Below are 25,598 nucleotides of genomic sequence, written 5' to 3' on the forward strand. Positions count from 1 at the left end.
ACATGGAAGATGCTTTAAATCGCCTGTCAGTTAATGAGGTTTGAGTGTGAGTCAGCCAGCCTCTGTTCCAGGGGTTGAGCTAGAAGACCTTCAGGTGCCTCCCGGCGCTACAGTTCAAGGCTTGCTCGATTGAAAACAAGTTGCCACCGAGTTCAGTTTGCGGCCCTGTGTCTGGTTCATTACATCTGGTTTCACCAGTCACATTTTGTTAGACCTCTGAACAATCATCTGTCTTTGTGACATTTCACTGGAAGAAACCTGTTATCCATTGAAGAACGGGGCGGTTAGGGGAGGAAAAGAAATGTTCTGAGCACAACAGAGAGGAGAGCGGAGAAGAAAAACACACCATCTAGTTGCTAAATGAAAAATGTCAGGACGTACTTCTTCCTTTCAAGTACTTGTTTTCAAGTTTTAAAAAGAAATACTGAATTAATTTATTGCTGTCAGAAAGATCAGTTAAATCAGAAGTCTTCAGGCAAATAATTCTGAGAAATCTCGCCAACAGAAGTGTCATTTCATTCTTTTATTTTGTTAAAAACACACACACACACCAAAACACTCTCTTATCCCTCCAACATCTGCTTACAGATGTGCAGAGATTGTGAACAAAAAGCGACATCTTTTAAGAGAACTCCCCTCTGCATTGTTTTCCTTTCCTCTGTCTCTGGGGAATGCCTCCAACAGCAGTAAGCAAACTTCATAACTAATCTTTAAAGGGAGGGGGATCTACAAAAGAGGGGGGGGTGAGAGACTTGTTTCCTTCCTGAAAATGCTTTGTCTTCATGCATTATGAAGAGAATTAAGAAGGCCATTCCATGTTGCAGTCACACCGCAGGGAAGCAGAACTGTTTTAATTAAACGTATGAGGATCTCCAACTAAGAAAAAAAGGATATCAGTCGCTGGGAATCAAAGTTGGGCAGTGTGCCACTTCACTGAGGTCCCGTTTCATAGAATCATAGAACTGGAAGGGACCCTGGCAATCATCTAGTCCAGACGAACTGCTTGTGGGCTTCTCATGAGCATCTGATCGGCCACTGTGAGGACAAGAAGTTGGGGTAGATGGGCCTTTGGCTCAGTTCAGAGAGCCAGTGTGGTGTAGTGGTTAGGAGCGGTAGTCTCGTAATCTGGTGAACTGGGTTTGAGTCTCCGCTCCTCCACATGCAGCTGCTGGGTGACCTTGGGCTAGTCATGCTTCTCTGAAGTCTCTCAGCCCCACTCACCTCACAAAGTGTTTGTTGTGGGGGAGGAAGGGAAAGGAGAATGTTAGCCGCTTTGAGACTCTAGGGTAGTGATAAAGCGGGATATCAAATCCAAACTCTTCTTCTTCTCTTCTTCATCAGGGACTTCATCTGTTCTCATCTGCTTTACACCAGAGCTAGCTCACCATTCTCCACTCCGACTTGCTGTGGATCCCAGGTAGAAGTGTAGGTGGGTTCCCACAAGACAAGACACAGTGATAACAGCAAGAACAAACAGAACAGGACAACAGGGGCAAAGCCACCGCTTATATAAATTCCTTAAGGCCTTGGACACTCCCACTCCCAACGTGATTGGCTGTCCAAACTTCCAAGCTGCGAATCATAAGTCAGAATCCTGAAATGTTCTGTGATTGGATATCATGTATCGAATCAGAACACAGGGGCTCAGAATCCTTAGTCCAGCCTCAAGCTTAGGCAAACACAGACCACTGAATACATAACACCCCCCATCACTTTTTGCACTCTAAGCATGGGCTCCGATCCCTCTCCAGGGAGGAGAATATAAGGAAGTGGCAATTAGAAAAAGAACCTTCTGTTTTCTTTGCCATTGTTGGTGCAGTGCAACTCCTTGGAAAGCCAAGTCGGAGCCCCTAATGCACACCTGGATTAATCCCATCCGGAACACAGACATGGACCGCCTTACACAGAGAAGGAGGGCTTTAAAGGGTGTCTCAAAATGGGACAGCTTTGATTTCTGTTCTTTTGCTTCATAAAGAAGGGACAGCGTACTCTATATCTTCCGGCCTGTCATGGAGAGGCTGTATGGGGGTTGACTGAAAGTAGGGTAATGCATGAGGCAAAGGATTCTTTCAACAGAATGAATCACAGCATGCACGAGAGCAGAGTGCTTACCAATATTACACTGGTAGATACTTTCCCTGCTTCTTTGCTGTGTTTTGCTTTGTATGGGCTTGCAACTGAAATGATTCTGCGTGGTTTTATATTTGTTGTTGGTAGTGTTTAATGAAAATAATAATAAATGGTTTTCTTTGAAAAAGGAAAAATAATGCCTTTATAAGCAGCTGTGGTTTCTTCATCCTCATCTGTTTGCAGGGAGATTAGATGATATTGCCTATTTAATGAGCATCTATTTCTGATTTGTTTGTGGGGAAGGTAGATGATGTTGCCTCAAACAAGTGCTATCCCATACTTCCCAGTGTGTTTTCCTGTCACTTAACTTACTGCAAAAAGTATGTTTTTGCACAACCTGAATTTGCCGGTATGTGATTAAATACCCGCTCCAAATAGTGGCAGCTTGGAAGCAACCTGTGTGTGGCTGTGCACACCATGAAGAATTGGCCTGCAGCCATAGTCTTGAGCTCCCTTTTCAAAGGCTGAAACCCTCAGTGATTATCAGATTGATACTTAGGTTTTACCAAACATAAACAAAAGGATTTCCCTTTGAGAGAAGAATTGAAGGAGGAGCAGGAAGAAGGGGTGCTTCTTTCCTTTTCAATTCTGCCATGGAAATGTTGCCCCCTGCATTTTCATACCTGCCTCCCAATGCAGGCTCCAAAATGAGACTTTCTTGCCTCTCTAAAAAAAGGTAAAGGGACCCCTGACCATTAGGTCCAGTCATGACCGACTCTGGGGTTGTGGCGCTCATCTCGCTTTACTGGCCGAGGGAGCCGGCGTACAGCTTCCGGGTCATGTGGCCAACATGACTAAGCTGCTTCTGGCGAACCAGAGCAGTGACGGAAATGCCGTTTACCTCCTCTCTATCCTTCCCTACATATGCTCCTCTGAGCCCCTGCACTGCCACCACCACTGGCAGAGGAAGGGGAGCGCACCGTCCCCGGCAGCGTGATCCCTGTGGGGTGCCATTGCGGCTGCCCCCCCACCTGTGCTGGGCACCACACCCCTGCAGATGCCTTGCCCCACCCCCAGGATGTGTGCCAGCCCTGCCATCACCTGCTCTCCACCCCCCGGTGCCGGAGCATGAAGCTCTGCCACTGGGCACCACATCTCTACCAATATAACATCTAGTTCCATCCGATTTTTTAAAAAATAAGCTGTGGGATGGACATATCTATCTATTTATGATCAGGACCAATTTTGCATGTTTCTTACTCATTATTCTGCTCCAATATGCTTCTGGGCTTTTAAAAAAATGTTTTGAAATATGTGTTTATTCTAATCCATTCTGCTTCAGCTCGAAATCTCAATTTACTCTACGAGATGTACTATATATATGTAATGCAATGTAAGACTATTAATAAAACTTGTTACATTGCAACCCCCCCCCAAATATTACAAGATGCCAGTAGCCCTCCAATGACCACCTTGCAGTGGGTACCCAACCCAAGTAGTCAGTTGGAGGACTGGGGACCACATGACAGGGTTCTTCCATATCTGAACAGGCAGGAATATTTGTCTCAATAAAACCTGAGAAGTGTGAAACCCAGTGGATATTGATTTGCCTATTAGTTTCAAGATGTGTAGATTAGAGGTCATTTTGCACAGGAATTGGCAAAGACTAAGTTCATCAAGGACTACTGAATAACCTTTAACTTGTTTTGTGTAATTCTACCTGGCTAGGAAAGGGGGAACTTGAAGGCAGATGACCCCCCAAAATCCAAAGCACTGCTGGTCTTACCATGGTAGACCAGAAGGTTAGATGGGGTGTAAGTTAGCCAAGCTGTTCCTTTAAAAAAAGATTTGCATTGTCTGCAAAAATCCTATTGCCCCCAGGATGCTCTCTCAGGGGCCATAGGATTGTGTTTGTTGATTTAAGAGCAATAAATAATATCCCTGTTGAGCAATATTATGAACAGCTTCCCCTGGCTTTTTGTTTCATTTACGTTCAACGGGCAAAGTGTAACATTCTCCGACAAGTTTCAGAGACAGCTAAAACCCGAAGCGAATGCATTTCCATACACAAAACTAGCTGTGTCCCCTCTAAATATCTGATGTTACCAGTTTAGCTTCTTGCTATTTGTTATGCAGTGCTTTGTGCAAGCAGAGAGAGACTCCGGCAGAAAGCATTCAGAATTGATATCCTTCCTTCTTGCTAGGCTCAGCCAAGCCAGGGAGATTTCCTCGGAGCAATCTGAACGCCAAATACTACCACCCTGTCTTTCAAAAACATACAAAGCCCTGTATATTTGATATCTTGTAGGCTCCTGCTTGGCTTCAAAGGGAGATTATATTTGCTGGGCAAGTTGTCGATAAAACATAAAATATGAATGAAATAGTAATTTTATGACCGATACACTGCCAATGCAGTTGTCACAAGCCTTGCTGTAGCCCGACTTGCCAGGTGGGTAGGGCGAACATTGTTCTCCCCGCTCAATGATTTTTTATTGTTCAAAAACATTTCTCTCTCTCTCTCTCTCTCTCTCTCTCTCTCTCTCTCTCTCTCTCTCTCTCTCTCTCAAGCTAAGCCAAGGAAAAATCTTGAAAATTATGAACATGGTGAAAAACAAAGAACTGAGCGTCGAAGAAGCCCTGGATTTAGCAGAAAGAGAGAGAAATGCAGAAGAAAAAGAAGAAAAGCAGATTGCATCGTGGGCGGTAAGGTACCCTACCTTCCTCCCATGTGCAATATGTTTACTAACAAAACATATTTTATTTATTTATATTTATGTATGATTTTATGCAGTAATTATACATAATCAGAAGCTGCCGCTTCTCTCTGCCACAGACTCTCCCAACTCACTAAGTGTCAAGGTGGTGTTTCCTCTTTGCAGTAACACTCCAGTACACTCAATGTGATATTTAAAGTCTTTATTACATATATACAAAAGAACAGCTACAGTTCAAAATCATGAGTCCGAACCTGTCGAGGCAAATTCAGGCAGTGGCTTCTTTCGATTCCGGTGCCAACAAAGTAGGCGTGGAAACCTCGCGAGACGTCTTTGATCTTTACGTTTCATTTCCCTCCTTGCCTCTGCTGATGTGAATGACCCCCCCTTTCTGAGTCTGAACTCGGCTCTGGTGGGTTATAGGGCTCTTCCCCATCTCTGACCCCCTGCTCCGCCTGACTGCTCTCCACCCCCTGTTCTGCTTCATGCATCATTTCCCTGTCTTCCTCTTCTGACAGTTCCTGCTCAGAAACCTCCCCTGCTACTGACGAAGCAGCGCGTTCTGGCTCTTCCCTGACACTAAGCCCGGTTACCTCTTCATCTTCTGACTCCTGCTCTTTCCCAACCTTCTCCCTCTGATTATTCATTGTCATCCTGGCCTCTGAGTCTTCTTCCCTTGGGGATTCCCCAGCTGACTCCTCCCACCTTTCCTCTGCATCCAACCATAATGGGACCCAAACAACTGCCCAAGAAATTCCACATGTTGATGGCAGGGCTGCATTCAACCCATCCAGATCTTGCCTGGTGAGAGAAGGAACACTGTCTCTGATGTAGAATCTCATTCTTCCTGGAACGTAGCCATTCCTCCCCTTTCAAGGTGCCTCTCATCCATCCATCCCTCAGAGGGGCTCTGAACAGTCTGAGATTTTGCTCTGTTTCAATGTTCTGTTCATTGGGAAAATGCTACACGGAAAGCCAATAAGGCATGGCTGCAATTCATACATGGCAGCTATTGTTCATTGCCTGTTCCTTTTCCTCCTCCCTTCTTTTTGCAGCCCTCTTTTCATTTCTGTTGTTGTTGTTGTTGTTGCTGCTGCTGCTTCCACCAATTGTTTGCTGCACATGCTGTGTGGTGTCGCCCCAGCTTACCTGATGATGAAAGTTATTGGTCGTGTTTGGCAGCTCCGGGTCAGCTTGAGTTGCAAGCACAGTACATAAAATTGCGCCACTGCATTGATACAGCAGCCACAGTAATTGGCTCCAACAGCAGCCCATGGAATCAGGAGCGCTTTCAATAGCTCTTAGGAGAGCTATTGAAAGTGTTTACAATTTGCCAAGTTACTCAGATTGCAAACATAAATAGGATTAAATAGGCAACTTTGATTTGTGAATATAGAACACCTTGTTTCTGCATTATTCTGAACTATCGGCCTGCCCTTTATCTGTCTTGGCTGGTTTGCTCACAGGTCCCTTCCTCTCCCTTTTATGCTCCAAGTTCCCACTGCTCACAAATCATTAGGATTTGTGGATGCTGAACACTTCCAAAAATCAATCCATTAAGGTGCTACAATTCATCCCAGGGCAGATGTGCTGCAAATCATGGAGACACAAAAGGGAACAGTGCAGTAAGATGAACAGAAGGAGAGCAATGACTTATTCAAGTACGCTAATCTCTTGCAGGATTCCCTGGACTTGCCAAACACCTCACAATTCAACTTCATTGTCTACAAATATAACCGCTACCGGTGGCAGAAAAGGATTTTGCAGGTAACTCTACAAATGTAACTTTCCCCCTTTTCTAAACACAACAGTTTATGGGTGAAACTCCCCATGATTTGTGTGTTCTAACTTGCAGGTTAGGTGATGGATATCTATGAGTGCTGCCAAAGTCAAAGGGCCAGGCCATTCCTTTCCACTGAATTATAAGTGGTAAAGTGTTGGAAGTGCAACAGAAGGGATTATTCAGTGTGTAACTTAATGGTTAATTGCCTTCACAATATTAGCCAACTACCCAAGAGGGTGGAGGTGGTGGTGTTTAGTGACCAGGCAGCATGGCATGATCTTCACTGAGGTAGCATGCACCTTGAGGGAGTTTTTCTTCTGTGTGTTTGGTTGAATGGCTGCCTGCAATGTAAGAATGTCTCCTCAAACCATACATTTTTGTCCAGATACAGTACAGTGTAACCAGGATTTATTTTCTCTCTTGTCTCCATCTGTGTTATTTAAGTGACTTTGCTAGCATAAATCTCTTCCTGGACTTCCAGTTGCAAGTGGTTTGTGTGTCTATGGAATTTCCCATCTAAAACATTTCAGCACCTACAGAACAGGCATGCCAATGAAAGCGTTTCTTCCTGGTTTTCTCTTTTTCTTTTTCTCTTTTTCTATGCAGGGATTTTATTTTTTCATGCATGCATGCAGTCAAAAGTGTTGATCCAAAAACAGTGTGCGCGTTTCAAGACATGGAACAGGAACTAAAGCAGCAAACCTCACACTATTTCCCCAGTAGTAGGAGAAACTGACCTGAATCTTTGCAACAAATTCATGCACAGTACAATTGCATCTCACTTGTGTTTAACTTGTGCAATTTCATATCTTGAAAGCTCTATTTGCACTGGGCCTGCTTGGGTTTACTGGTGCAGAAAGAGCTTTTAAGCCCTCTGCCTTACTTTGGGCCAGGGGGTAGGGGTGGAGTTCAAGGCTTGCTCAGCAAGCTAATTCTGTGATGCTTTTGCAAGATCTCAAGTGTGCTCAGAGTTCTTGTGAGAGCATCCCTAGCTTTCTCTCTCTCTCTCTTACCCCCTCATCTGCTAGCACTGGGGCAGCTCCAAGGGTTTGGATATGTGATTTTCATGTATATACAGAACCTTTGGAACTGAAAACCCATTTAAGATGCAATCATACCGTAATAATCAGGCATCTTCCACATCCATCTTTGGACAGAATCAGGCAGCTGCAAAATTAATTTAGCATTGTTTTGTTAAAGTTGGCATTCAGCACAGTGTGAATGTTCACTGTAATGCGCGCACACACACAAACAGCAAAAAAACTGAACCTTTCTCATCATTCATACTTTGACCCCTAATCAATTTCCAGTCAATGGCTTACCAACCAAACCTTTGGTTGCCACCAGGTTCATTAGAAGCTCTGCCTCCCTTGCTGCTGAAATTTGGAAGTATTTAATAATTAGTCGGCAGGAAATCACAGTGTGTAGGTTTAGTGCTACTGCTTAGCCGTCCAGCCTGGAGTGTGTTCTCTCTTTCAGCCACTTACTACATTTTCACACATGATTAGAAATCAATGCTGTGTACTGGAGTGAGACAGTCAATACTCCTGGCTGTGATTTTCATCTCTGACTGTATCCTGCTGTGCAAACAACTCACAGCACAGGGGAATTCTTTGTTTGAAGATACCTCCTTAGCTTGCTTTTCATTGGTCATTTCCTAACAGAATTACCCTGGTGGAGAGGTGGAAAGTACCTTAGGGCGAGGCATGATGTCATCACTTTTATTCAACACCGAAACAAGATATTCTGGCCCTTTGTGAACAATACATCGTGGATAATCTTCCAGTGAGCTGCCTTCAGATAATCAGATTGCTTCTGCATGGTATCTATCTTGGAAAGCAGAAGTCAAACTGTGGGAAAGTATAGCAACCGACTGGTGTTATAATGACTTGTCTAGCTATAAGCAGCAGCCTGCAAATACTACTGTCCTGGGAAGTACACTCATAATCAACTCCTTAACCTCTTTTCAGGTTCTGCATAGCAACTAGAGTCAGAATGGCTTGTCAGTCGGTACTCAGTGCATGTATCTGTTGCCCAGGAAAACTCAACCACAATAAATTCATTTGCCATATGTCAGAGCCACCCGAGGTCCCAGCTCACAAGAGACCAAAATCCAGTCCAAGTTATATACAAAAGGTTTTATTGAAGAACATTGTTGTCGTTACATCCAAGCTCCGTGGCTCAGCATCTGTTACCCTTAGATGTTAGAAGTCCCCTCTGAGTCAGTCCCGCCCCTGCACCAGCTTAAGAGGCTTGTACTGCTCCACCTTTTCCTCTCCTTCCTTTTCCGCAGGGTCTTTCTGCCCCCCTGTGCTCCCTCCCTCCGGGACTCCCCCGAGGCTGAGTCTTCTGACGCCTGCTCCCCCCTCCTTCGTGCTTTGGGACCAGGCTCCTCCTCAGGGCTCTCCTCATTTCCGCGCGCCTCCACATTTGAACTTGGCGCGCGTACGTTGCCTCTGACCTTCCTTTCGACCGTTACGCTACTCTCGGTACTACACTCCTCCCCTTCCGGCAGGACGTTCTGCTCCGAACTCCTTCCCCTCTCTGCTTCCTGTTCTGCTCTTTCTGACACACTGGCAACTCCACCCCCTTCACTCCGTTCCGACGGAGAGGCCGGTCCCGATCTCCAGCCCCCACTGGGGACTCCCCCTTCGTTCCCCTGCTTCTGACTGCCTCCCTCTCTACTGCCCCTTGGCCTGACCAGGGGGGCTCCCTTTTGGGAATCCTCGGATTCACTTGACGGACTCACTGACAACCTCGGGTCGTCGTCGTCCTCTTCCTCGTCGCCCTGGGACCCCTCCCCCTCGCTCTCTGTCCCTGAAACCCTGACACCATATAACAAGAAAAATGGAAGGAAGCCATTCTGGAGTGGAGCAGAGTTGGCAATCTCCTCTCCCTCTGGAAGCGATCTTGGATCTTTAAGCAGCTGCCCAGCCAAATTCAAGAGTACAAATTCAAGGGTAACTTTCCACCTCTCTGTCCCCCCCCCCCGCAAATTCCCACAGCAGGAAGAGTTTCAGATGCCTACCTCTCAAGGCAGTTGACGACATAAAAAATACACAGCTACAGCATAGCAAAAGAAGTCGTAAGCAATAAATTAAACTTAAAAAAACAAACAAAAACAAACTGAACCATTTCCACGTAAATCACAACTCAAATAAAGATGCAAAACCCCAATAGCCACAACATCTTGGCCCAAGAGTCTGTTCGGCAACCTCAGCTGTTGTAGTCAGTCAGTCAGTCAGTTGGGGTCAGTGATCACGGGCAGGAGGAGGAGTTATGCTAAGACCAGACCATGTCATTACCGAGGAGGCAGGTTTAGTCGTTGTTTGAGGACTATCCCTGCCTCCAGGTCTGGTCCTGACCGGAAGGATACAGTAATCAGCAAGGGAAACCCACATGACCTGAAAGTGTTGCTGTGCAATGCCAGGTCAATGATGAATAAAACCACTGCCATCCACGACCTGATTGTGGATGGAGGATTTGACCTGGCATGTGTGACAGAGACCTGGTTGGGTGAAGCAGATGGGCCTGTCCTTGCCGCTGCTTGCCCACCAGGTTTCTCTTACGCACAGCAACCCAGGTCGTGTGGGCGGGGAGGGGGGGTTGCAGTGATTTTTAGGAAGTCATTAGTCTGCACCAGGCGTCCTATTGGGAAGACCCAGTTTTCTGAGTGCATGTTCTGGAAGTTGGGCAATAGGGGCAGTACAGGATTCCTACTGGTGTACCGACCTCCCCGCTGCACCAAGGATTCCCTGCCCGAGCTGCTTCAGGTCGTGGCGGATATGCTCCTGGAGACACCTAGCTTGGTTGTCCTGGGGGATTTTAACATCCATGCCGACACGACCTTACAAGGGGCCGCTCGGGACTTCGTGGAAAGCATGGCCTCCATGGGGCTGTCCCTGAATAAGTCTGGCCCAACTCATAGCCACGGACATGCCTTAGACTTGGTGTTTACCTCTACCGATGTTGGTGATCTGACATTAACTAAAAGCGAAACAAAAGAAGTGCCATGGTCAGATCACTTCCTGGTGCAACTGGACTTCTCCGCAACCCTTCCCCTCCGCAGGGAGGTGGGACCGATTCGGATGGTCCGCCCCCGCCACTTAATGGATCCAGTTGGCTTCCAGAGAGTGGTAGGGGATGCTTTATCCCAAGTTGATGGCCTTTCAGCTGATTCCCTGGTGGCACGCTGGAATGCGGAGTTAACCAGGGCTATTGACTGTCTGGCTCCGAAGCGCCCTCTCCGATTGCATGGAGCCCGGACAGCCCCATGGTTTTCCCTGGAGCTGAGGGTGATGAAACAATCATTGAGACGGCTAGAGCGCCGGTGGCAGAAAACTCATTCTGAATCAGACCGGACACGGGTTAGAGCTCAACGTCGAGCCTACCAAGTGGCAATGGTGACGGTGAAGAGGGCCTTCTTCGCCGCCTCCATTGCATCTGCAGAAAACAGCAGCAGGAGACTTTTTCAGGTGGTTCGCAATCTATCGGAACCACCTGTACCACTGGGGCCTGGTAGGGACCCCAAGATCTCCTGCAATGCTTTTGCAAAGTTTTTTGCAGATAAAATCTCTCAGATTCAGAAGGAGGTAGACTCCACCGTGGGAGCAGAGCCAGGGTGGGAGAGTGCTAGAGTTCTGTCTGGTCCTGTTACATGGGATCAATTCCAATCTGTTACCTCCGAGGATGTGGACAGGCTGCTTGGACGAGTGAAACCGACCACCTGTCTCCTTGATCCTTGCCCATCCTGGCTGATAAAAGCGAGCCGGGAAGGGCTGGGCGATGGGCTCTGCGGGGTGGTGTATGCTTCCCTCTGTGAGGGAGCCTTCCCAGACCCGCTGAAAGAGGCGGTCATTAAACCGCTTCTTTAAAAAAACATCTTTAGACCCGGCCAATTTGGCCAACTATCGCCCAGTCTCAAATCTGCCATTCTTGGGCAAGGTGATTGAGCGGGTGGTTGCTGAACAACTCCAAGCACGCCTGGAGGAAACGGACCATTTGGATCCCTTCCAATCGGGATTCAGGCCTCACCATGGGACAGAAACTGCCTTGGTCGCGCTGGTTGATGATCTCCGGCGGGCTAGGGACAAAGGTGAGAGCTGTTTCCTAGTTCTGCTGGATCTCTCAGCGGCCTTTGACACCATCGACCATAACATCCTTCTGGACCGTCTAGAGGGGCTGGGAGCTGGGGGCACTGTTATACAGTGGTTCCGCTCCTTCCTCCTGGGCCGTGTCCAGAAAGTGGTGGGGGGGGGGTGAGTGTTCAGACCCCTGGGCTCTCACTTGTGGGGTGCCCCAGGGTTCTGTCCTCTCCCCCATGCTTTTTAATATCTATATGAAGCCGCTGGGAGAGATCATCAGGGGGTTTGGACTGGGTATGCAGATGACACCCAGATCTACCTCTCCTTTAAATCAGAACCAGTGAAGGCGGTGAAGGTCCTGTGTGAGTGCCTGGAGGCGGTTGGAGGTTGGATGGCGGCTAACAGTTTGAGGTTGAATCCTGACAAGACAGAAGTATTGTTTTTGGGGGACAGGAGGCAGGCAGGTGTGGAGGATTCCCTGGTCCTGAATGGGGTAACTGTGCCCCTGAAGGACCAGGTGCGCAGCCTGGGAGTCATTTTGGACTCACAGCTGTCCATGGAGGCGCACGTTAATTCTGTGTCCAGGGCAGCTGTCTACCAGCTCCACCTGGTACGCAGGCTAAGACCCTACCTCCCCGCGGACTGCCTCGCCAGAGTGGTGCATGCTCTAGTTATCTCACGCTTGGACTACTGCAACACGCTCTACGTGGGGCTACCTTTGAAGGTGACCCGGAAACTGCAATTAATCCAGAATGCGGCAGCTAGACTGGTGACTGGGAGTGGCCGCCGGGACCACATAACACCGGTTCTGAGAGATCTGCATTGGCTCCCAGTACGTTTCTGAGCACGATTCAAAGTGTTGGTCTGACCTTTAAAGCCCTAAATGGCCTCGGTCCTGTATACCTGAAGGAGCGTCTCCACCCCCATCGTTCAGCCCGGACACTGAGATCCAGCGCCAAGGGCCTTCTGGCGGTTCCCTCATTGCGAGAAGTGAGGCTACAGGGAACCAGGCAGAGGGCCTTCTTGGTAGTGGCACCCGCCCTGTGGAACACCCTCCCATCAGATGTCAAAGAGATAAAGAATTACCTGACATTCAGAAGACATCTTAAGGCAGCCCTGTTCAGGGAAGTTTTTAATATGTAATGCTGTACTGTTTTTAACACTGATTGGGAGCCGCCCAGAGTGGCTGGGGAAAATCAGCCAGATGGGCGGCGTATAAATAATAATAAATAATAATAATAATAATAATAATAATAATAATAATAATAATTATTATTATTCTGGGTCAGGTGGGAAATGGTCTGCAAGGCAGGGAGTAGGCCTTCAAGTATTCACAGCCAAATGGCAAATGGGTAATTCATTTGCTAATAGTAAGCACCAGCAAACACAGGGTTAATTTAGTTCTGGACTGAGCTCAGCAGGGGAACTCAGTGGGGAGGCTCAGCTTTCAACATCAAAGCAAAAACAAAGCAGCAAAAGGTTGCCCTTTAGCATGGCTGGTGGTGTACAAGCCCACTGGGCTTAGCAGAAGAGAGACACCCAAGATCTGAAGCACCTGGATTTCAGCTGATAGGGGCTCGCTTGGAAGCTGTCTGCTCAGCTGTAGTTTCTAAGCGGGTGGAGAACAGCACATTTTGCCTTCTTGCTGAAACAGGCAAGCAGGGGGCCTGATCCTATGTAAGGTGGAGGGAGTAAAGTTCCAGTGCATTCATTGAGGCTTGTGTAAGATTGCAGCCTAATGCAGCTCATTTCAGTTCAATTACGGTAAAAGCAAACAAACTTTCCTGAGTTACTAAGCTGAGATAACAACCCCCACCCAACCTTCCAATGATCCCTGTTTTCTTCACATCTTTCAATCTTTATTATTATGATGGCCACAGATCAGTAACTAAGTTACAGTCAAACAAATGCAATTTGCGATTTCCAGTTTACAGAGCAGCAAAAGAGTGTTAGGAATTAGCAGCACACCATAAAAAAGGACTAAGTAAAGTGTGTGTGTTGTCACTCTTAGAATGCACCACTGAGTGTTGGTTTGGTGGGTAGAGACATTTAACCATCCCCGGGGTTAACACACAGAATAGTGCCACTTGGTTAGTGATTTCAAAGCGACGAAAGGGGAGGGAGTTGTAAAAGTTATCTACCTGGCAATTTGTAAAATGGGTGTGATACATAAGGAATGAATGTCCTCGTAATAGAAGCAATATAGTAATATAAGCGCCTTGGTGAATATGTGAAGGATATTCCTTGGTGAAGGATGCTTTTTAGAAAATGTGCTAGCATGGGATACTAGAGTGATTCATTTTTCTCCAAGAATGAGCTGAATGTGTGTTCAGCTTTGGGGGAAATGAGACAAAGAGGAGATGCAAATAGGGTGTCTATGTGTGTCGAGTGCTTTTGCCAAATGTATTGCTCTGCCAAACTTTGACCACATCAGTGAGGCTGAGGGGGTGGGGTAATTTGTCATCTGGGCAGCCCAGGACCTCCACACACACTGCCCAGCCTCGTGCCTCAGGGAGGTCACTTTGGTGCTGCTAACATAGTGGTTTGACTGGAAGTGCACTCCATTGTCTCTCAAGACAGACATCGCTGATGCCAACAACTAAATACAAACAAGTGGGGGGGGGGGAGAGAGAACACAGAGGGAAGAGGGAATTGTGTGTTCTTCCTCACCATCTGCTCTCCACATCTTCAAGTATGTCCATGCAGGGCTGTCTTACCCATAGGCGCTAGGGGTGCGGGGCACCTGGGCGCCAGGCTCTCAGGGGTGCCAGGCCGAGAGTCTGGGGCCTGAGAGTTGAGTCCGGGGAAGAGCCCACCTGTTGGTCGAAGTGCCACAGTGGGCTCTTCTTCTACAGGTGGCTCTGCGTCGTGAGTTTGGGGGCGATTGAGCCAGCGAGACACTGAGGCGGCTGGCTGGCTCCACCCCCCTGCACACCTGGGACTGGGCAACCGGTGATGGATGGATGCCGGGCGGATCTTTGCACCCTGGGGCCGCATATGCTGAAGACAGCCCTGTGTCCATGCCACTCTTTGTGAAGCAGGGCATTAGAGTCTAGACTTAATAGTCTCCCTCTTTTAGATTGCAATGCATATTGCTTCACTTCAGAACGAGGCAAGCCAGCCTAACTGCATTTGGAGTCCTTTCTGTTAAAGGGCCCCTGGACATCTGCCCTCAAATCCTTCCCTGATGGTGCAAGTGAAGGTACTAGACTGAATCAAGCATTTGCATCTGGTTAATATCCTTCCATACAAGCTGAGGTTCTTGCCTTAGGTAGAGCAAGAGGCTGGGAAATTTCAAAGGAAATAACACTTCAAAATGATAAATCGATGCATATTTATCACAAGAAAACGGGATAAGGAAGCAGCAGACAGAATCAATCTCTATTCGGTCACTAACTTAAATAAATATGTTATGGTGACTAAGTGATGAAGAGAATGTTTGTCTTGATTATTATCATCAATAAAAAGATACATTTTCTCAGTCTTTTTTTTTTTTAAAAAAAACAACCCCAAATGGCTGCGCATCTTAATTTGAGGAGAGGCTGTTGGCTCTTCACTAGGGAGAAAAGACTGGCTGTGAAAAATACCTCACCAAGAAAAATCACTGTTTCCCCCGCAGATTGATCTGAGCACCGAGACAATTTTTAACATAGAGAAAGGGATAATCAAAAAACAGTTCCCGTTTCCCCAAGTCAAATCCTGTGCATACAGTGAAGGAAGACGTTTCAGAATTAACTTCCATGGACGCGAGGACTATATACTGGAAGCAGCATCGGTGGATGATAAAAATAAGGTAAGTGATGTTGAAAAGCTCCCAGCAATTCCATTTAGTCTGGCTGTTAACCAGAAGGTTGGTGGTTCAAGCCCACCCAGGGACAGTTGTGGGCAGAATTCCTACATTGCAGGGGTTTGGACTAGATGATCCTTGGGGTCTCTTCTAACTCTATAATTCCATGATTCTACAAACCCTGCTTCTTCCAATGTTTGCTTTGCAGATAACACATCTCCTGAGTAAGATTATACAGAGTAACGCCTGCAGAGGGCTGGCAGAACTTTGCTGTGGTGAGCCTGAAAAATGTGATGTGATCTACGAAGGAATTTTGGATCTACAGCTAGAGACACCAAAGTCCATTAAATGGGTGAAGTACGAAACTTAGAGATAACTGAAGTAACGACAGTGCCTTATTTAGAGTGCACTCCTATGCATGTTTGCTTGCAAGTGAGTCCCATTAAGTGCTCAAGAAAGGGCTCATTTACATTTCTGCTTGCCCTATCCCTACAACGCATGGGCCCAAGCAGTTTTCTGCTTATCGCATGCTTTCAAGGCATGGGTCCCAGCAGTTTTGCCTTTGCCCTGCTGTTTCCCCCTGGAAAACCTGCTCTCTAGCGCTAAATCGGAACAAACACCAATCTTTGGAAAACCCGATTCAGCACTGATGGTTGGGCTTCTCTGGGGGAAAACTGTGGGGCAAATGAAGGTGTGGATAATCCCTAAGTTTCGTCCTCAGTTAATTAATTTACTGAGAATGTTTTAAAACCCCATTTAAATTAATAAAATTCCCAAGGTGGCTTGTGGTTTTTTAAAAAAATCAAAATCAAATACCATTAAAACACTCATTTTAAACAACAGCGTTAAAAGAATAACGAGAACATATAAAATAATAAATCACATTGATAAACTGGGATAAAAAGCCAATATTAATTAGTGAATATGTTTTCGTTATAGGGAAGACTGTGACCAAGTGACATGAGTGTCTGTGGTCCAACTGCTAAACACTGATGGGTAACTTTGGGCTCCCCAAACACCCTTTTTATTGTGCACCATGATGCTTTATTCTCATGATGCTACTGGGGGGTCTCAAATGACCCCGCTTTCAGTGCTGTTTGCAACTGCAAAAGTTTTTGGGTGGTCACACTGCTTCATTTCCAATTTGTGCATAACCTGTAACTTCCAGCTAAAATCCTGTATCCTTTTATACTGCAGATGTTCTGGGGTTTTGTTTTTTCCTGCTTTTGTTGTGGTCCACAGGCCCTCTGAGCAGCAGTAATGTGGTAGCAGTGGGGAAGCATCCCAGAACAAATTGAAGCAGAATAAACCCACCACTAATGTGCTATTATTGTGTAAAGAGCATCTTGCAAAATACACCCACAATAAAGCTCCCATCTTCCCATCTGTAGGGACCCCGTTCTCCTTTCTTAGAGTAGTTTCGTCTTTAAATTGGACTTGAACCAGATAGCCCTTCAAATAGTTGACTTTCCTTTGTAAAGCAGGGCATATGGCCTCCTAGATGTTAAATTACTTACTGCATTTATATATCACCCTTTTGCCCAAGGAGGTTTACAATGTTATGATTCTCCCATCATTCACCAGCAGGTAAAAATAAAACCCAACCCAACCAACCCCTTCTCCCAGCCTTCCTTCTTCCTTCTCAAAGGGCAGATAATGTTCCTCCAGCCGTGTGGGGGAAGGGAACAGTATGAGTGGTGCAGGCCCTGCATTACAGAGGATTGGACTAGATGACTGCTTGGATCCCTTCTAAACCTATAATTCCATGATTCTACAGTGGTGTTTCTGCCTGCCTCTGTCACTCCCTTCTCAATGGTCTTTGCATCTCATGTGCAGGTTTTAACAAATGTAATTTCCCTTAATGTGTGTTTGTGTGTGAGAGACAGACAGACAGACAGACAGAGAATGAATAAATGGGATCTGAGCAGGTATGAAGTCAGGTGCCAATGGCGGATTTCCTCTGAAAGCAAATACTAGCTGCAGAAGATGGATTGTCTTCAGGACTGTGGCAGGGGAAGAAAGGGTTAAATTCCCCCTTCCCTGCTTGCTGTGGTCCCACTCAATATCAGCCCCCCAACAGCTGACACAATTCCATTTTTAAAAAATCTTGCATGTTAGATTCAAAGATGCATTCAACGTGTGTAGCAGGGATGAGCAATCTGTAGCATGCTAGGTGTTGCTGGGTTCCAGCTCTCACCCTCCCTGATCTTTGGCCAGGGTGATGAGAGCTGGAGTACAACAGCATCCAGACGACAACAAGTCCTCCATTCCTGTAGCTTGGCCTTGAGTTTCTGGTCCCTTTTCGCAGATCTGATCCAAAATGCAGTGGTTTCATGCACTGAAGCCAACTGTATTGTGTTTCTAAGATTCGGTTGGGAGCCAACCAGAGTGGCTGGGGAAAACCCAGCCAGATGGGTGGGGTAATAATAATAATAATAATAATAATAATAATAATAATAATGGCTAACGAAGGGCTGCAAGTCATGATGGCTGTGCATTGTCTCTGGTATCAGAGACAATGTGCATGTCTCAATGCAAGTTGCTGGGAACTGTGGGGAGCACAAGTGGGGAGAGGGATGTTTCATTCATGTCCTACTTGCGGGCTTTCCATAGGCACTTGGTAAGCCACTGCAAGAACAGGATGTGAGAGTAGATGGACCTTTGTCTCAAGCCAGTATTAAGCAGCATTATACACTATTGATTGGGAACTTAATAAGATCTGGCGAAATGTAGTTGGCCACTAAGCAGAGAATGTGAACGGCTGAATAAAGCTTGGCATGTTGTGAACGTGTCAGAGATTACTGAGATAGTAAGACTGAGAGGACGGCATAAGCCGGAGCAGTCTGAAAGTCCATGATCCATCAGTTATATGAAAACTAAATACAACTCAATATGATTTGATGCATTTTCATTGTTGAAATGAAAAATAAGCTCAGGGGGACATAGATAAATGGCTAAGCATAATTTCCTTGAGAGATGAGAGGAAGAAATCTAGGGTGGCATTCAACTCAGAGCAGAGCAGCTGGAATCAATGGGCCTAACACAGTCATGTCCATTCATTTCAATGGCCCTGCTTTGAGTAAAGCCCTCCATAAAGTTGAACACCATATACTGTATAAACATATGGCAGTAGTTGTAATTTATTATTATTTTATGTTTTCCCTCTTTTCTTTGTCTAGGTGTACATTTATATTCCTTTAATAACATAAAAGGAGCATTTGGTGAGATTACTTTTTAAAATATATAGCAATGCCATTGACATAAATTGTAAGAAAACAAAAAAACAAAAACAAAAGGGCTTCCCTCCCTCACTAGGCGGATTTCTGCCTTCCCTAATAGAAAGTGCATTTGTCATACACAGGGAAGAATTCAGTATAACCCTATGGCAATCATTCTGTTGGCACCAGAGTTACAGCCTGCCAGACCAAATGACCCCAGTCTCCTTCCCCAAGATGCTGTTCTCTGGACCCACTTGAGCTACTTTGGGGGGGGGGCACAGGGGAGAATGGGGGGAGAGTGCGGAAAAGCCCAATTGTGTTAGTGAAGGTCCTTGCATGGGGGCTTCCGCTAGAAGGACTTGCTACCTTAATTTGGCCCTTAATCCCGTTTGGCTTCTTATAACGAAGTCATTGTGCAGCGAAGTAGTGGCCTTGGGTGCTTCCAAATGTTTCTTAATTGTGGGATGAGCATGCAATATTTTTCACAGCATCCATGTAGCACCACTGGCATCAAAATGCCCACTCCCCTTCATGTGGATTTACCCTTTCTGGTTGAATATATAATACAATAAACAACAACAACATTATGCGTTGGAAGCGATCCATTTGCAATATCTCACCTTGGTTAAGGCCCCATCTAAAAGCACGCTTCGTGTGATTAGTGATGATGAATAATCATATAGTGTCTGAAAAGCAGAGGACACAATAGACCTATTGAGGTGTTCTCAGTTTCTCGCATGAGTGGGAGAGTGAGTCTATATTTGCTGGCCTCTCTTTCTCCATCACATCTCTGTTTCCCAGCCCAGCTGCCCTCCATGTGTTTGAGAAGAAGGGAGTTATGTAGCTCCCTGTGTGATGTAGCACCCTGGTTGCACAGGGTTCTACATTTACACGAATCCTACATATATAGAGCAGGCTCTTCATTTATTTATTTACTGCATTTATATCCCAGATTTCCTCTAAGGAGCTCAGAGTGGCAAGCACGATTCTGATTTTTACAGCAATCACGTGAGGTAGATTAAGTTGGGAGACAGTGACTGGTCCAAGGTGAGCTTCATGACTTGAGTGGAGGCTTGAATTCTGGTCCTCCAGGTCCTAGTCCAATGCTCTAACCATTGCACCACACCTCTCTCCCCATACATGGATGGCCATGGGAACACAATGGATTTTTGTTATTCACCTTGTGGAGCAAAGCCCAAGTTTGCTTCCTTCATCAAAGCAACTGTTTGTTAAACAGTGAACAATTAAGCTGCAAGTTCTTTGTGAAAGGAATTCGAATGCAATAAGACGGCCAGCTCTGTTCAACAATATGGAGAACTCTGACTCTGCACACAGATGTAGAGATAATGGATGCTTTCAGTTAGGAGTGGTAGCCAAAATGACTTGAATTCTTTATCTTTCAGCTAAGCTTTCAGGAGAGACACTAAATAAATCAGAACTAAACACAAAGGGTTGTATCTAATGCTAAATGTATTCAGACTAGACCCATTGAAAATAATGACCATGACTAACTTTGGCCTATTAATTTTTGTGAGTTTACTGACTTAATGCTTAATAATGCTTAGCTGGATAGAACCCACACAATCAGTAGTCAACTGGAGCCCTCTTGATGTTCCAGTGTTTGCCCACACTGGAGTGGGGCTTGCCAATCCACCCTTGAGCCCTAGACTTCATATCCATTTGTAGTGACAGGGCCTTCCTACATGTACCTGTACATGCACAGCATCCCATGTAATCCAGAACTCTGCATGATAGTGAGTCTGAGTTATGTGCAAATATGTCAAAGATGTTCACTTATGTGTTCCATCTCCAGAATGGAAATACAAAAATACAATCAGTGGTTGTTTTCATTCTGCAAATGGTGGTTAATTGATGACTCCTGCCACCTTCCCTTTGCACTGAATTTCCTTTGCACTGAAATGAGCCAGTGTGGTGTAGTGGTTAAGAGCGATAGACTCGTAATCTGGGGAACCGGGTTCACGTCTCCACTCCTCCACATGCAGCTGCTGGGTGACCTTGGGCCAGTCACACTTCTTTGAAGTCTCTCAGCCCCACTCACCTCACAGAGTGTTTGTTGTGGGGGAGGAAGGGAAAAGGAGAATGTTAGCCACTTTGAGACTCCTTTGGGTAGTGATAAAGCAGGATATCAAATCCAAACTCTTCTTCTTATTATTACTTAACTTTGTAAAATTCTGCCACGGTGGATAGCAAGATGAATAACTTTGTTTTTGTTTTTGTTGGAAGCCAGACTGCAGTGGAATGGAAGAAGCGCTGCATGTGACGAACACGGGTGTTAATGAAAACAAATTATTTCTGCTTCTGCAGTTGAACTTCCCCCTTTTCCCTGTATGTCCCCACAATCTGTTCTTGGGGTTCCCTCAACCCTCTGGAGCAGATCTGAGGAGGGGGTGGGTGTGGGGGAGGAGAAGCAGGGAAAGTTCAGTAACTTGAAGGGACAAGTTAGTTTGCTACCACCCATTATTTCATTAATTTATGAATCACCTTCCCATAAGTCCTAAGGTGAGTTATATAAAAACAACTGAAAAGAGTTTTAAAACCAGTACAAAATATAACAATTAAGAGAGGTAATAATAATAATAATAATAATAATAATAATAATAATAATAATTTATTTATTTATACCCCGCCCATCTGGCTGAGTTTCCCCAGCCACTCTGGGTGGCTTCCAATCAAGTGTTAAAACCAATACAGCATTAAATACTTCCCTAAACAGGGCTGCCTTCAGATGTCTTTTAAAAAGAAGATAGCTGCTTATTTGCTTCACATCTGAAGCGAGGGCGTTCCACAGGGTGGGCGCCACTACCGAGAAGGCCCTCTGTCTGGTTCCCTGTAACCTCACTTCTTGCAATGAGGGAACTGCCAGAAGGCCCTCGGTGCTGGATCTCAGTGTCCGGGCTGAATGATGGGGGTGGAGATGCTCCTTCAGGTATACAGGACCGAGGCCATTTAGGGCTTTAAAGGTCAGCACCAACACTTTGAATTGTGCTTGGAAACGTACTGGGAGCCAATGCAGATCTCTCAGGACGGGTGTTATGTGGTCCCGGCGGCCACTCCTAGTCACCAGTCTAACTGCCGCATTCTGTATTAATTGCAGTTTCCGGGTCACCTTCAAAGGTAGCCCCACGTAGAGCGCATTGCAGTAGTCCAAGCGGGAGATAACTAGAGCATGCACCACTCTGGCAAGACAGTCTGCAGGCAGGTAGGGTCTCAGCCTGCGTACCAGATGGAACTGGTAGACAGCTGCCCTGGTCACAGAATTAACCTGCACCTCCGTGGACAGCTGTGAGTCCAAAATGACTCCCAGGCTGTGCATCTGGTCCTTCAGGGGCACAGTTACCCCATTCAAGACCAGGGAGTCCCCCACACCCGCCCGCCTCCTGTCTCCCCAAAACAGTACTACAGTCTTGTCAGGATTCAACCTCAATCTGTTAGCCGCCATCCATCCTCCAACCACCTCCAGGCACTCACACAGGACCTTCACCACCTTCAAGGTCAGAGAAGGTCAGATGGGAGCTATCTTGAGTGTTATCTTTTAATGTAGGGATGGGGAACCTGTGCCACTCTGTATATTGTTGGACTGCAGTTTCCATCAACACTAGCCAATATGGCCAAGGGTGAGGGTTGATGGGAGTTATAGTCCAACAACCTCTGGATAACTAGAGGCTCCCCACCTTTAGGTTATATCATAACCAGGGAGCTGTCATTGAGAAGACCCCTCCCCACTTTTAATAGCCAGAATAAGAGTACAGTTAATCATTGAAAGAAAGACAGATTTGGAGGTAACTGAACACAGCTACTCTATTTTCGGGCTAGGGAACCTATAGCTATTTAGATGTTGCTGGGCTACATCCCTGACTAAAGCTAGGCTGGCTGGAGCTGTTGCTGTTGGCACCTGTCTGTCTTGGGAGATAATGGAAGAGTGTACCTTTGGGGGTAAAGTCAAACCATCAGAGACCCACAGGGTCTGCTGGTGGGCCGCAGGTTCCTCATCCCCAGGTTTGTGCAACAAAGAAAATGTTTTGCAATATCTCTTCTTCATTTTCAGTCTGACGCCTATCCCTGAATTTCTATCCTGAAGTTCTTTTAAAAAAACCAAACCTCTTATTAATTACAGTGTTAATTTCAATTAGAAAAACATAGTTCACTTAATAAATTTAATTGAGAAAGCACAGAGCATTATAGCGCCGTATTAGTGAAACCCCGAACACTTAAAATGTTTTGAATGCCATTAAGACAGACTAGTAATTCACAAACCCTTTTAACCTAATAAATTCAAAGCATAAAGGACCAAGATACATCAAAACACTGTAAATGTTTTAGGCTCCATTAATGAGGAATCTTTTAACCTCCTAAGTTGATTCGCAAACCATAAAACAACAAGGTCCTTCACAAATCCTTTTAAAAGAAATTATTTTCACCAGTATGAAATGTGTATTTTTGCATTGAATCAAAGGATCTACATGCTCCTAACTACCTGAGTGTGCCAGCACCTTTTCTTTTCTTTTTCTTTTTTTGTCCTCTAGACACTTTGTGCAGCTGAGCGAACGGGAGCTGAGCTTACATTGCATCGACCAACGCCAGATGGAGACGGTGGCTCCTGTAGCAAAAACAATTAACTTGTCAAGTGGAGATGCAGTTGTCAGTGAGGAGGATGGTTCTGGCACCTTCATGCTTCGAACAAAGGAAGCCAAGTACTTGTAAGTGTACCTAATACAGCGGAAACAAATGGAATAATAATAATAATAATAATAATAATAATAATAATAATAATAATAATAATTTATACCCCGTTCAGCCCAGAGGGTCTAAGTCAAGGTTGCACAAGTGGTACAAACCATGCTAAATGATGCTAGTGAGCTTTGCATAATGTTCTGTTGTGGATGCTGTGTAGGGAGGAAGAGAAACACACAGACATACCAAGATTGCTGAGTAACAAAAAACAGAAAATTACTCTGGCTAAATTTGCACCATACATTCTAAGCACTCGATACCACTTTAAACAGTCATGGCTTCCTCTGTAGAATTCTGGGATCTGTAGTTTGTTAAGGGTGCTGAGAGTTGTTAGGAAATCACAGAGCTACAATATGCAGATATTCCTGGGAAGAGAGATTAACTATTAAACCAGTCTAGAGATTATTGCTCTGGAAGGGGGAATAGGAGTCAGTGAGACGAGTCAGTGAAACAAAGCTGTGGGGAGTCATTCGTGAAGCCGTTTCTCCTTGAATTGTTGCATCAGTTTCACACAAGTTTGATCACCTTTTCTTGCCAGCTGTAGTCTGCACACACATCAATTACCACACATTAGATATCACATTGTGACATCCATATACGTGTACATCCATATACATTCAATAGGCTCTAATATTACCCTGAAGATTGTGTGAAAGAGCTGAAGGCTTGGGAATAAATGAATTGTTAGAAGTTTTGCTTTCTTAGTTTCCCTAAAAGTAAAGCTAGGCATGTGAGATTAGTCACTTGAATCCAGATACACAATTTCTACATTGAATATATGACTGGATGTGCATGTTTCATTTCTAAAATAAGAGGTACTAAGTTTTCATCACTTATTGATGTGGGAAGGACACTCTGCACATGCTCAAAAGCATGTTAATATGCTGGACATATTTCAGTTCCAGTTCCTAGTGGCTAGCCAAGTCGATGTATCTCAATGTCAAAAGCATTCTGTTCCTTGCTCACAAACCAAAGAAGGATTAATTAGTAAATTGGCTCACATGAAAAATCTAAATGCTGGAGACAGTGTTAAGCTGTAGCTGTGTCTTTGCAGACTGTAGAAATGTTCCATTTGACCCCAGAGGCCACAAAATTATACGGAAATTGTTCACCTGAGTCAATATGTTGCAATATATATCTTTATATCTCAGCACTCTTGTTTCCTTCAAAGTCTTAGCAATTAAGTCAGCCTGAAAAGGTCAGAGTCAGCACTGCTGGCCTTCTTGACAAGTAAAACTGTCTGTAACATCAATGGGCATGAAACAGAAATGGTTGTGGTTGTGCTTATTGGCATTTCATGTGCACTATTTTGGGTTCACAGACTCACCGTTTTTGAATTGTAGATTCCAAATACCCTTTACTGTCCAGAACAACAAACTAGAGGACATTACCAAGCTCCGAAATGAGTGGATGCTGCTCATAGACAGATACTGCTCATTGCCAAAGGCAGAATCCCTGACTCAGGGGAACGTCTCAGAAGCGGTGTGTGAGGAAGCTCACTGTTTAAATGAAGGGAAGATGGAACAGCCCATCTGTTTCGGTTTGGAATCTCCTACAGCTCCAGAGGCTGTGACTTTAGCCCACACTCTCCAGGAGAACCGTCCTTTGGTTTCAGCATTGGGTCAGCTTCCTGGAAGAACGGCAGGTGGGAAAGTCCCGCCTCCTTTCCCCAAGTTGTCCAGCCAGCCTCCAACATCAACAAGAACAAAAGCGTTCCACTGGGAAGTAGTCCCTCAGGAAAAGGTCTGAAATTATATTTTGCATAGAACAGGGCACATAAAATCCATGAGTGTTTGATTCTCTGTTGTTGCTGTTATCATCATAATCATAATGTGATTTAACACGAGATTGTTCATCCTTCTACAGAATAGAAATGCTGTCCATGTTGGAATTTAGCAACAAAATAGAGAAAGCAAGTAGTATACCAGGGTGACCACTGAGGTTCTTTCCAGATGTTTTGGACCAAGCTTCCCATTGTTTCTCAGTATGGGAGTATGGGATAAATCATCCACATCTGGAGTACACCAAGTTGGCTACCCTTGTAGTACATACACTATGTCCCCCTCACATGCCCATTCAGAGAACCCTGACAGCCCAAGTGATGGAAGCCTCCTTGCAAAGGAGAATATTGTGATCATGGTAGGCATTTAATGGAATCAAATTGGCGGGTGAGGAACTTATCCTTGCTGT

General features: G+C 45.4%; 1 protein-coding gene across 3 annotated transcripts in view; it reads left to right on the plus strand.

Moving 5' to 3' along the window:
• The window catches only part of LOC310846980, a 75,648-nt gene that overhangs the window by 20,416 nt on the left and 29,634 nt on the right, over nt 1-25,598 (plus strand). For 2 of the 3 annotated variants that reach the window (XM_083744255.1, XM_083744256.1), the window contains exons 2-7: nt 4,639-4,773; nt 6,465-6,551; nt 15,271-15,444; nt 15,647-15,795; nt 23,201-23,374; nt 24,752-25,151. In XM_083744255.1, coding sequence (XP_083600381.1) covers nt 4,639-4,773; nt 6,465-6,551; nt 15,271-15,444; nt 15,647-15,795; nt 23,201-23,374; nt 24,752-25,151 — 1,119 coding nt within the window. The remainder of the gene's footprint in view (nt 1-4,638; nt 4,774-6,464; nt 6,552-15,270; nt 15,445-15,646; nt 15,796-23,200; nt 23,375-24,751; nt 25,152-25,598) is intronic. The other variant, XM_083744257.1, reaches the window with a different exon arrangement.

Source organism: Podarcis gaigeae (genome assembly GCF_964106915.1).
Source record: "Podarcis gaigeae genome assembly, chromosome: 6".
NCBI lineage: Eukaryota > Metazoa > Chordata > Lepidosauria > Squamata > Lacertidae > Podarcis > Podarcis gaigeae.